At 57.8% G+C, this 12,466-nt stretch overlaps 2 protein-coding genes across 2 annotated transcripts; both read right to left on the bottom strand.

The window, feature by feature from the left end:
* On the bottom strand, positions 1–4,452 carry SIRT7 (sirtuin 7). The gene is made up of 10 exons (XM_074160296.1): positions 4,357–4,452; positions 4,143–4,280; positions 3,458–3,562; positions 2,413–2,483; positions 2,240–2,312; positions 1,583–1,681; positions 887–1,123; positions 563–643; positions 306–412; positions 1–214 (listed from the first exon to the last, which is right to left on the bottom strand). The coding sequence occupies exons 1-10, from the start codon at positions 4,450–4,452 to the stop codon at positions 1–3; spliced, it is 1,221 nt and encodes a 406-aa protein (XP_074016397.1).
* A 3,824-nt stretch (positions 4,453–8,276) lies between these two features.
* Positions 8,277–8,850, bottom strand: MAFG (MAF bZIP transcription factor G). Its single transcript, XM_074160236.1, has 2 exons — positions 8,815–8,850; positions 8,277–8,729 (listed from the first exon to the last, which is right to left on the bottom strand). The coding sequence occupies exons 1-2, from the start codon at positions 8,848–8,850 to the stop codon at positions 8,277–8,279; spliced, it is 489 nt and encodes a 162-aa protein (XP_074016337.1).
* Positions 8,851–12,466: the final 3,616 nt, after the last annotated feature.

Consider the following 12,466-nt stretch of genomic DNA (forward strand, 5'->3'; position numbering starts at 1 on the left):
TCAGTTGCTCTTCCTGCGCCGGGTGCCCTTGGCGCAGCCGCGGCCCAGCCACCCCCCGGGCCGGGCGGGAGCTTCCTCCTTCTCCTCCTCCTCCTCCTCCTCCTCCCGCGACGGCTGCTCGGCGCCCGGCGGCGGGGCCACCGGCTTCCGCGAGTGCGTGGCTTCCTCCTCGGGGCGCAGCGGTTCGGCCAGCGAGAAGATGGGGTCCCGCGCCCTGCGGAGAGAGGGCGAGAGCGTGAGGGCGAGCTGACACCGGCCACCGGCCCCGGGACGGGCCACCCCGGGCAGGGCCCCGGGCTGCTCACCGGTCGTAGCGTGGGATCTCCAGCCCCAGCTCCGCCATCAGCAGCCGCATCACGTCGTCGCAGCGACCGTGCAGCTTCAGGGCAGCCAGGTCATCCTTGGGCGTCCACTGCGGGAGCGACAGCAGAGCCGCGGCTGCGGACACCGGGATTGGGCCTGGATCCCTGCCCGCACCCCACAGGCCCCGCACGGAGGGGCTGCCCCCCCACCCCGGCTCCCATCTCCTCCGCCCTTCAGACCCAGCGCAAAGGGCTCTCACCTGCAGGTTCACGATATACAGCTTGGGACGACGCGTGGGGGGTTTGCTCATGCACCAGAGACGGGGGTATTTTTTCAAAACCTGCCACAAAACAGAGACGATCAGTACAGCCACGGGCAGGCGTAACTGCGAACCGTATCAGCGAGAGGAAAAGGAATGTATTACCAGGAGGGGAAAGAGGGAGGAAGAGAGACTATCACAGATGGTGGGCGAATCCTGACACCAGAGTTTACAGTTGTCTGTTTGGGAGGAGACTGCTCAGCACCAAGGTGTATCACCAAGAGGGAATGCTGCTAACAATCTTCACCGAGTCTCTAAAGTTACCTTTAAGCTGGAACCCAGACAAAGAATCACATCTGCTTTGCTTGCAGCTTCTGTTGCTGCTTCCCAGTTCAGGGGCTGCCTCAACGTCCCCTTCTCCCCAAAGTGGACGATTGTGTCTCTCAACTGCGCCCCGCACTTGTGGCACATCCTGCCAGTGTGATGCCTGTGCAGGGCCGTGCGCTCCGTCACGTCAAACACTCGCACGTACTCTCTGTTGGGTGTACAGGAAGTGCAGACCTGGTGTGGGGTGACAACAAAAAAAAACCAAAACAGTTACACCATCAGCATCTACCCTGCGAAAGGCCAGGAGCTTCTCCAGAAGAAAAGCACTTTTTTGGGACAATAAGCTGGAAGGAGTAGAAGGGACCATCAGGGATCAGATGCCGACTTGGAAAAGTTTGGAAAACCTCAACTAGCAAGTGGAATTACAGGCTATGTGACAGGAGGGATTTCAGAGGAAGAATGATCAGAAGCAGAAGACTAACAAAGTACAGAGAAAAAGCTACAGAGTTGAACAGAACACTCTGTTTTGGCGCTTGCTAACTAGTTCACCCCAAACCTGATGGCCTGAAGATAGGAACTAAGGAGAGGCTAGCCCTTGTGCTAATTCTTCCTGAGCTGGTGAGAGATCAATATTCCACATGATCTTCTTGCGAGGCCGCTAGACAGTACCTTCACCCTGTTCTGGCCGCTCACCTCTATGTACATGTTTCCATGGAGCTCAGATATTGCTGCTCGGGGTAACCCGCTCCGCAGGTGCAGCCCATCACAGTTTTGAGACACCACGTGCTGCACCTTGAAGAGAATAAAACCCTGAGCTAACACGTAGGCAAAGGACTGAAAGAATAAAACCCTGAGCTAACACGTAGGCAAAGGACTGAAAGAATAAAACCCTGAGCTAACACGTAGGCAAAGGACTGAAAGTATTACTCAAACGTGGGTGACACGTATATCTCAAGATGCATCCAACAGCCCCGTACATCAGAGCAGAACCCACAGATGGAAAGCGCAGAGAGCAGACTTTTATGAAAGCTAAATGAAAAGACTCCTCCTGCTAAACAGAGCTCTACTGGATCTGGCCAACATTGTGGCCAGGGGCCCAGACCAGCCTCACCGGGAGGCGAATATAAGGTGTTAAAGACAAGGCAGCCAGAGCTACAGTCTGGAGCCAGCCTAACGAAACTCAGCCGTACGTGAGCACAGCTGCTTTTCCTTACATGGATGTGTAGCCACCTGAGTAAAAACAGTCGTTAGGCAATCTCAGGAAAAGGTTGGGTGTTTCCCCTCCCCCCCTCCGTTGGGTTTTATTTATCATACTTAGACCACAAGCGAGATGTGGAAAAAATACCTTACCAGGTTATGCTTGTGCAGGCAGGCAATGCTCATGTGGGTGAGCGTGGGCTCTGCCTCGCTCAGGTCTGGAGCCCTGACAAGAAGCAAAGGAAAAAAAAAAAAAAATTTTGAACTGCCTTTAATCTTCCTCAGTATCAGCTTTCTGCTACGCAGCTCAGAATTCCTCTCCTTACCTGATGCTCCTGCCCTTCTGCAGCAACGTCCATATGCCATTAGGGCCTCTGTAGTCTGGGATTGAAGCTGCCTGTGTTACCGAGAGAGGAAAAACCAGGCCTGACGGGCAGGTTCATACCCCTTGTCCACAAACACATTAACCCGGTCTCACACAGGACAGCCAGATATACCTCATTCATGGCTGCTTTTTCATTCTCTCCAAGTTCTCTAGTGCAATGGGTCCCTAATTGCAGGAAAACCTTTGTTTCATATGTTTTCTGTCTCTCTTGCACCTCTTTTCCTACCTTAGAGCTCTCATTTTCACCTCCAGTATTTATTTACTCCAATTTTACCATTACGGAATCCCTCCAGAACTCTTTTTAATCCTTGGTACTTCCAGTTTCCCTACCCAGAACTCAATTCTTGAAGCTTTCCTTATTTTCACTAGACTGATTTCTGGCACGTTGCATCCTGCATTCTTTAGCAAAAACACTTGTGATGTTAGCACTCATATGCCTTGCCCAGAATCGTGCTCTGTATTAGCATGGACTGTAGAAAAGGGAAAGAGAAATAAGGTTCCCGTCTCAGAGTTGAGACAAAGGCGATGGATGTCACATGAGAAGAGGCAGAACCAGATTTCCCAGAGGCCACTGAAACCAAACACTTATTAAAGTGTCATTTCTTAAGTTCTGATAACCACTCCTACTTGCCCATTAATGCAGACAACGTTAATTAACTAACTTGTTTTTATATTTTACACCGAAAGTAGTTGAAAAGACTTGAATGAAGCAAAACCGGAGAACTCCTTGTTTAAGGAGCACGTTGTGTGCATGCTCACAGAGGCCACGCAGCCCCGCAATCTCTCGGGCAGCAGGCACAACCCCGAGATGCGAATTAGGAAACGTCCTGGTCGTGGTTTGGAGCGTAGCAGCGTTAACACAGCATCCCACGCTTGGAACACACCCCACGAAGCCATTCAGAAACCACAAAAACAGCCCAAACAATATTGCAACACTCCTGAAGGAGCTCCCAAAGCTCCAGCCACTCACCCCCAGAGAATCCTACCGTACTGATCCCGGCTCCGGTATAGATGACAAGGTGCTTGGCATTCCGGACAGCAGCTGCCAGCTCGGTCACCTTTCTCTTTAACTCCTCTGGTTCATCACAAACCTGGAAAATACAACTGGGCAAGTTCACTTGTTTCTGCGATACAGCGCATCGCTCCATCGGAGGAACAGGGAGCTCCCTAGAAGTTTTAATATGGGCTTTGCCAGGCCGGAAAAAGCACAGAAAAAACCCACAAACATTATCAGAAGTGATTTCTAAATAAAAGAACGTGGGTGTTGTCCATGGAAGACCAAGGGGAAAAGCTTCCTGGAGAGCAGCGCGTGCAGATCCACCCTCCCGAGAGACGGGCCCACACGCGGAAACCCGCACGCATTGGAAAAACGCACTTTTGGAACCCGGCAGCCGCTGAAAATAAGGCTGAGGCGGAGACAAAGAGAGGGCAGACACGGGAGGCCGCAGACACGGGGCCCAGCCGCTCTCCACCGCGGCCGCCGCCAACTCCAGGGCTCCCCCCGCAGCCGCCATACCGGCGACATCACCCCCCCCCCTCCGGAGCGCAGGGCTCCCCTCCCCTCTCCTGGGGCTACTCCCCGCAAAACCGAGCAGCGGCTGCGGGGGGGTGGGGGGGTGGAGCCCCGAGCCCGCCCGGTGCCGAGCCCGCCCGGTACCACCCGCCGCCCACCTCCTCCTGCCGCCGCCGCAGCCTCTCACGCCGCTTGCGGCGCCGCTCCAGGTCCCGGACGATGTCCTCGCTCTCGCTCAGCGCCTGACACTCCTCGGGGCTCCGCTCCGCCGGCGGCTTCCTCCAGATGCGGGACACCTGCCCGGTACAGACGGGCGGTCACGGCGGCGGGACGGGACGGGTCGAGCCGAACCGAACCGAACCGCGCCGTTACCTGTCTCCGCCGATCCCGCTGTTCCTCCTGCCGTAAGATCTCGGCGCGAGCCGCCGCCTTCCGCTCCGAGCGGCTCAGGCTGCCGCCGGCCGCCATCCCCCCGGAAGCGCCCCACTTCCGCCGCCGGCCGCCCCGCTTCCGGCTCGCCGGGGAGAGCGGCCCAGCCCCCTCCCCCTCCCCACTTCCGGCGACACCGCCCCCGGTGTGCGGCAGCGCCCCCCCTAGCGCCGCGGCGGACCTCTCTCCCCCCCCCCCCCCCCCCCCCCCCAAAGGAAGCGGCCAGGCGGGGCTGTTTGAAAGCGGTTTATTGTCACGTACAAAACAGCGGCGGGCGCGGACGGACACTCTGTACAGCAATAAATAACGCCCGCCCGCCCGCCCGCCGCCCCGGCAATAACTTAGCAATAAATACCGCCGCGCCCAGCCCCGGGAGGGACAGGCCCCGCAGTGCGGCGGGCCGCAGCCTCAGGCCACCGGGAGACCAGGCCGGGGCGGGGGTACAGGGTCAATTCCCACACCCACACCCCCCCACACACCCCGGCTCTGTCCGGGGAGCGATGCCCGCCCGAGGCCGCCCCAAGGCGGGGGTCACTTTTACACAATTCACCACAAGATACACAAAGCGGCGGCGGGGTCCGCTCCACGGGCTGGCTCTGCGGGCAGGGCCCCGTCCCAACCGCCGCCCGACGGCACCGGGAAAAGGAGAAAGAAAACACGACACCCTTCACAGCAGGAAACCAAACGGACGAGCACCTCAGGAACAAGAACTGTCACACTCCAGAACGCTATATACGAGAGAGAGGTCAGCGTGACGGCTCGGGGCAGGGCGGCCTCCCGCGGGAAGCCGGCTGGCAGGGGACCGGGTTCCCCGGGGCAGGACGGGAGACTCCTCGGACACTGCAGAAATACATCACTCGGGGTCCAGCACTTCACTGAGAACAAAACCAAAACGCTAGCACAGGGAAGCGGCGCTCAAGGGGACCAAATCCCCCGCTGACAGCCAGCCCAGCGCCCGCAGAGCTCGTTTGCCACACAGCCGCCCTTCAGCCATGGCTTTGCCCCTGCTCCCCACTACGTGAGTGTCCTCATCGAACACCCTGGGGCCACTCGGAGCAGGCTGGGGCCACGAGCCAGCAAGCAGAGCACAGGGGAGGAAAAACAACAGCATTAACATCTGGTGGAGTCGGTGCTGCCGCCTGCTCTGTCCTCCTGACTCACGGTCTCACTCCAAAGCAGCGCCGCTGCTGCCCAGCAGGCAGAGAAGGGCCTGGACATTCCTTGCTGCGGAATACAACGGAAGCAAGTGCACCATGGCTGCAGGATCACCCGTCACCTGCTCTGTTGATGGGGCCTTCCTCACACTTTAAGTCCCTGGAGCTCAGTTCCTACCCAGCCCCATACACAAAGCCGTGGCTGCTCACCCAGCTGGGTTCAGAAACAGGCTCTAGGTTCAATCTCAGGCTGGTTCCAGGAGGGACGGGGTTGGGACTGACACCCCAGGCCAACTGGAGGTCTCCGTGTTTTGAAACATCTCACCTCTTCCAGGCACCACCTCACCAGCTGGAAGACAAAGGTTACTGCTCAGTGCGCAGCCCCTCTGATGAACGGCTGGGAGGCAGCACGTCCGACACTTCAGCTCAGGGAAGAGAAAGCCCAGGGCTGGAAGGGGGAGGCCTGCAGGCGACGTTCTAACCCGCTCCTCATCCAGGAAGTTCACTAGGAAAAGCATCCCAAACAGCTTCTTCATAAACTCCCAATCAATCAGAGCAAAGCTGATCTTTCCCTCCAGCAGGAAATCCCAACCAACTACCTGCTCCTCTCCTGCCACACTCCGGCTCTCATCAGGTTTATCTGCTCCTCAGCCCAGAGGACGGCAGCGTGGGCTCAGCTACGTGAGAAACACACCACCAAAAACCACCAAAAATCACGCCTCCCTGCAAGACTGCAATTTCGCTTGTGCCATCCTGGTCTGTCCCCATCCACAGCCAGGAGATCACATGGACTTCACCCCCACCTCCTGCTTCTCTAAAACAACCCAGTAATCAGCTCAAATCTTTGGGGAAGGGAGAGGGGGGGATCAAAGTGTTTGTGGAAATGGAGCCTGGCCACAAATAGCTTCTCAGCTGCGTCGCACAGCTGTAGGTCTAAGCCCGCTTCCAACACCCACGGACAGAAGCTGCACCAGGAAAGACAGTAACCATTGCCACAGCTCAATTCTCAGTACTGTGCAGACAGTCAGGACTGGTCCCGCGCTGCCCAGAAGGCAGGCAGGTCACCCCTCGTCAGGCGAGCCACAAGAGCAACACCCATTCTGACCACAGGATCCAATTCCAGAGTTAAATCCCACCAGTCTCCTCCTGAACTTGGACAATTCTCCCTTGTGTTACATCTCTACCAGCTTTGCCAGGGGAAGGAAAGCACAACGTTCTCCCCGTTCAGGTAACGGAGCTCCCCGCTGTCGGCTGCTCAGCTCCTGCAGCAAAGCAGCATTTTCTGGGCAGGCATCACTACCTCCTTGAACCAGCCACTCCTTTTCGCCTTCAAGAACAGCGGTCCCTTTGCCTAGTGTGCCAGAATCCTTCTGGAGGACTTGGGAGAGATTCCAGCTCCATCTCTGGGGCTGAGCTTCGGGAAAATGACGGCAGCACGAAACGACAGCAGACGGCAAAGGCAGCCACTGGCACCACCACAGCACAGCGCCACGCGAGAGCTCCGAGAGCACAGAGAGCGCAACACGAGGGGACACAACGGAAGCCAGCAAGGTCGAGAATAAGTCACTTTTGGTACAATTGCAAAAAGATATCAAACAGGACTTGCCTCTTTTTTTGTCTTTTTTTTTTTTTTTTTTTTTCTAAGTTTTATAAATAAAGTCTGATAACTCTTTATAAAAACTAACCTCAGAGCCACAAACAGTTTGCGGGAGGTTCATGAGAAACTTTAAAATTATTTATTTATTAACTTTTAACTAGCAAAGTCTCCGAGAATATTTCCCCATTCATATGGTCAAATATTCTCGCCCTCTCAGATAAAAAAGCTGACTATAAATACGCTCTCTCTTCTGTCTGATTTTAATTTTAAACTTAGATAATTTAATAACTCTTAAAATGATGTTTCTCTCTTTAAATAAAGGGCTATTTAACTGGTTGTGTAAACCATCACACTAGAGACACTTGATACCCTCAAAACACGGGAACGACTAGTGATTTTGGTCTTGTTCAGTGCAACGCATTAGGCACAAAACCGGCCTGCAGTCGACACGGTACCGTCCCTCCCTCCCCCGGGGTGCTGGGCCCCAGCCCGTCCCCCTCCCCATCGCCGGGGCAAGGGCAGGGGCCGCGGCAGCACCTTCCTTTCCAGCACTGCTAGTTTACACGGCTAACGCAACGCACGTCTGAGGGAAAACCCGCTGTCAGGGCACAGAGGCACACCTAGAAAGGAATAAAAACCTATTACACAGAACACCCCAACTGCGACTATGGGTACCAAAGGAGACACAAGCAGCAGGTTCAGGCGCCGAGATGCACCACCTGGAAGAGTAATGAAATAAAGCCTTTGGAAGCGACCGAAAACCAGGGTTCCTGGCCCCTGGGAAGAAAGCCTCCCCTCCGGCCCTGCCGTCGCCCCGCCGTCAGCCACGCTGCACAGACTTTCTTTGGCTGGAAAAACCAAGATCTCACAGTCTGTCCCGAGGGCTACAGAGTGCGGGGCGGGAGGCTCTGTCTGCACAGGACAAGGGACGCGTCACCACTGCTCATACCAATCTGGACACAACAAAACAAAACTGGAGTGATCAGCAGGCCAGTCCTGGGCCAAGTAGAAGGAACCCGGACCCGTGTGGGGAGGGTTTGTGCTTTGGGGATTCCAGGCTGGTTTTGTGCCTAATTGCCCTGCACAGACAAGCTCAGGCAACACTCGCTTCACTAAGACCGGGCGTCCGTTTTGGATTTCACTATCGTGATGACACTAGTGGTAGCAACCTTGCCAGGGACGAGGGGCCCCATACTGGAGGAGAGAGGCCCCCGCGCAGGGGTCACGGGGCTCCGGGCCACGGTTCTGGCGAAGTTCTGGAGAGCCTCGTATTTGGAGCGGAGAGCATCGAGTTCCATTTTCATGCTGGCGTTCTCAGAGGCCAGCTTCTCCACTTCTTGCTGCAGCTCTGCCTTCTGCTTCTCCAGTTCCTCCTTCTGGGTAACGCGCTTGACCCTGCAGCTGGCTGCGTAGCCCCGGTTCTTCAGCGTGCGCCGACGCTGCTTCAGCTGGATGATCTCCTCCTTCGACAGGCCCCGCAGATGCTGGTTCAGCTCCCGCACAGACATGGTCACCAGCTCCTCGTCTGTCAAGCTGGTCCCATTCTCGCCTGGCTCCCGCTTCACCTGGAAGAGAAGGCGGCACACGCTTGTGAGACCTAGAGCAGGTGCACCTGCCACCCGTGCCCCGTTCCTCCGCCCACCGCTTTACCTTCAAGGCCTTGTTTCCTTTGTTGGGGGTCGTCATAACACGACAGCCTTGTCAATCAGGTTCTGGAAGGGAAGGAAGGACAGGTTAGCCCCCCAGGACACAGCAGACCCCGCAACACCCCCACAGCCGGGTCCAGCAGCGATGCCCCGTGCGGCTGTACATCCCACCCCTCCTCCTCAGGTGACACTCGACAAACACCCGCCTGAGCTGAACTCACAAGCGGCAGATTCTGTCCCCAAGCAGAAACTGCTGCCCTTCCACACCCCTACTCCCACAGTGACTTTGTGACAATGCTGTTTTGGTTTTGTTTTTTTTCGCTTGGGGTGGGGGAAATTAAAAAACTAGGAGGAGTCAGAATACACGGAAGCCACATTTTTAAAAATAGCCTGGCAGGCAGCGGGCTGTGTCCAGAGCAGAGCTGCTCGGGGCCAGTCATGCTGACTCAGCACACCGGCTCGCTGCGGCTCCTGCTCCCAGCCTTATCCCTGTCACTCCCAGGCACAGCACGGCAGCCGTAGCTCCAGCGCCCTTCCCATGGGTGCCCAAGCACGGCCCAGAAACCCCCCAGGACAGGAGTCCTACCAGACCCCAGGTACCCCAAGGACCCAAGCCCGTATGGTTCAAGAACAGGTGACCCTGGGCAGGGAGCACAGGGGAAGCTTTTGCCTCCACGACACCCCTTGCTGGGCACCACTGCTGCGCTCGCGACTCTCCAAAACTTTTTCTCCTTCCCAGGAAAGCCACCACATCCAGGTTCAAGTCAAATTTCTGCACCCAACCGTTCCCAAGGAGCAGGAGGATAACTCAATACTGCACCACAAGGAAATCCCATCACGAATTTGGGCTGATGCCTCAGCAGCCTTCACCTTTCCTGGTCTCGCAGAGCGGACCCCAGCTGTGGGTCTCTTCTGTGAGAAAGCCCCTATCTGTCCCTGCACTGCCAGGTCACAGACCCACCTTCTCCCTCCCTTCAGAGCCAAGGTATGTTCCTAAGAAAACAAAGATAAAAGGCGACCAAAACCAGAGGAGAGCAAACCCCTTCATTGCCACAGGAGACATGCCCGAGCTCCTCTCCTGTCCCCACATACCTCTCCCCTCAGGCTTTATTTCAAAGTACTACTGCACTGCCCAATTAATTCATCCGCTCAGATACTACTCGCCTCAAACAGCCAGGAACCCCACACCTCCTTCAGCAAGGCAAGGGTTCCTGTACAAGCATGGTCTACAGACACCTCTGCACCTTTTGTCTCTCCAATGCCAAACAGTCAACAAAAACTGTGTGTGCTACCGCTTTGCTCAGTGTAAGAGGCACTGGTGTACAGTCGTAGCCAAGAACCAGATGCACAAGTCAGCAAATACGAATTTATGCTCTTCTAGCAGCTGTGGCGCAGGCTCCCCGCAATGCATCTACCACCTATTAGAGGTGAACGGGGTCAGCGTTCCCCGGGACACCAGCAGAGACACTCCCAAAGCCTCCAGCCTGCCAGCAGGGAGGCTATTTATACCCAGAGGACAATGCTTCCAGCGAGACGTCCGCTACAGCCCGACCGTGCCGGTGCGGAAAGGGTCACTTTGCCATCCACGGAAGGGAGCTGCAGAGCAGCAGGCTGACACAGGAGGGACAGCGCACGGACAACGGCTTCATAAAACCCGTTCTTCCCTCTTTCCCATACCGTTGTATTTCTTTGCTCTGCTCCTACTTGTAGCAAAGAACGCGGCTGCTGTGGAGAGGGGAGAAGGAAGGGAATAGCTGGGGACACCGGTAATGTCACCCCCACAGCACCTCTCCGGCGAGCGCACGCAGCTGAGGGCAGGTGTGGCCAGCAAGACCACCAAAATGTGTTTGCCTTGTGGCACTGAAGAATTCCCAGCTGCCTGGCAAGCACTCAAGCTTCCTTCGTTACAGCAGAGCTGAAATAAAACAAACCAGGCAGCAAACGTGCGGCCTCAGGCAGGGTGTTGGGAACAGAGCATCTCGGGGCGGGCTGGGGAACACGCCGGGGGGCCTGCGCCATCCAGGTCCCCCTTCCCAAGGGCATCAAAACGAGACACAGCAACGCACAAGTCAGTCAGAAGGGGAAGAACAACCCAAAGGCTCGTTGTTGGCTATTTTTTAGGTCCCGTTTGAAGGATCAGAGACAGGGCTATTTGGCAGCTCGCAGAGAGGACACCCAGAGAACTGGCACCAGGATAGAGACCAAACTTGGCCTAACTCTCCAGACTGCTGATTGCTCAGCTTTTGATCGCTTCCTGAAGAAAGATCACGCTGAAAAGTGCCAAACGCGATGACTGCAACGAAGAAAATGCAGCCTCAACACATTTCCCCAGAGCTCAAAAGGCCTGAACTCAGCACAAGCGCAGCCAATTCTCTCCTCGGCTCGGAGGCAGCACAAGGGAGGCGACAGCACCGCGCATGAGTCAACGCAGGCCCCATTCTCCACATTCCTGATCGCAGAACCGTGCCACGAGCCCCGTGTAAACACGGTGACGTCACCCCTTCCAGCGCAGGCTGGCCCGGGGACGGCGCCGGGAGGGAGGGAAGGCGGGCGGGAGACCCCTCAGGTAGGGACCCGGGGGCAGGGGAAGGGGCTGTGCCCCACAAGGGGCTCCGTGGTGGCACCGGGCGGGCGGAGGAGCGTGGTTTGCCAGCAGCAGGCGGGCACGCCGCACGGGAACGCTCTCTCCTGGTGTGGATTTCATACTCTTGTTTATTTTGCTTTCTTCTGAGTCAGCTCACACAGCCCCCCCAGGAACCCAAACAAACGGGGTGACACCCCCCCCCCGAGTTACACACTGAGTCAGGACAGCCCTTCTCCTGAGCCCTCCCCCCTCTCCCCATGGGGGTCCCCTGGTGATCCCAAATCCCACCCAAGGCAGCTCAACAGCAGTTCTTCCTTCCGGGGATCTGCCCATCGGACGGCCTGAACTCTGCTGACGCGGATAAAGGAATGAGGTGGCTCTCGGAGCCCCCTCCCAGCCTCCTGCGGTGCCCTCCTGTCCCCACAGACACGGCCTGTCCCGGGCAGAGGCTCTAGACATGGAGACCCACCCCCCCATGCACACACATGGGCACTCGGTGCCGGTCACAGCCTGCTCCACGGTCCCACCGGAGAGGCTTCGCTTCCCACTGCAGGGGGGACCCCCTCTGCTCCGATGACGCTGCAGCACCGAGCAGACCCCCGGTCCCAGCCCGTTCCAGGGGCTCCGGTGGGCGGCGAGCCCGCAGGCCCCCACGGAACGGGGGCCAGAACCTCGCACGGGGTCCCCTCGGCTTCCTCCCGGTGGGCCTGGCCCCGGCAAGGGGAGGGCAGCGGTGAGCGCCTCCATCCCCCCCCGCGGCCGAGCCCCCACGCCAGGAAACGGCCACGGGCGAGACGCCACCCGTGACCCGCCGCCCGCTCGACCTTCGCCTCCGCTGCTCGGGAGGAAAATCACCGAGCGAGGAGGCCGCCCGCGGCGGGAGCAGGTCGGGGAGGACGGTCACCGGGGAACCCGCGGGGCCACCGCCCCTGCCGGGAGCGGCCACCCGCCGCGGGCCAGGCCGCGGCCGCGCCGGGCTCGGCGAGGGCTGAGCGCCCGGGGTCGCAGCAGGGCCCCGGGGCAGCCGGTCCGCCGGGGCGGGAGGCGCCCGCGGTGCCCCGGGAAGCGGCGG

Source organism: Numenius arquata, chromosome 17 (assembly GCF_964106895.1).
Source record: "Numenius arquata chromosome 17, bNumArq3.hap1.1, whole genome shotgun sequence".
NCBI classification, from domain to species: domain Eukaryota; kingdom Metazoa; phylum Chordata; class Aves; order Charadriiformes; family Scolopacidae; genus Numenius; species Numenius arquata.

Coding starts and splice junctions, on each gene's coding strand:
- SIRT7 (XM_074160296.1), bottom strand. CDS start 4,452: ATGGCGGCCGGCGGCAGCCTGAGCCGCTCGGAGCGGAAGGCGGCGGCT. Junction 3,563..4,142: donor TGCGGCGGCGGCAGGAGGAG/GTGGGCGGCGGG, acceptor TGTATTTTCCAG/GTTTGTGATGAACCAGAGGA. Junction 644..886: donor GTCTGGGTTCCAGCTTAAAG/GTAACTTTAGAG, acceptor GTTTTGTGGCAG/GTTTTGAAAAAATACCCCCG.
- MAFG (XM_074160236.1), bottom strand. CDS start 8,850: ATGACGACCCCCAACAAAGGAAACAAGGCCTTGAAG. Junction 8,730..8,814: donor AAGGAAACAAGGCCTTGAAG/GTAAAGCGGTGG, acceptor CTTCTCTTCCAG/GTGAAGCGGGAGCCAGGCGA.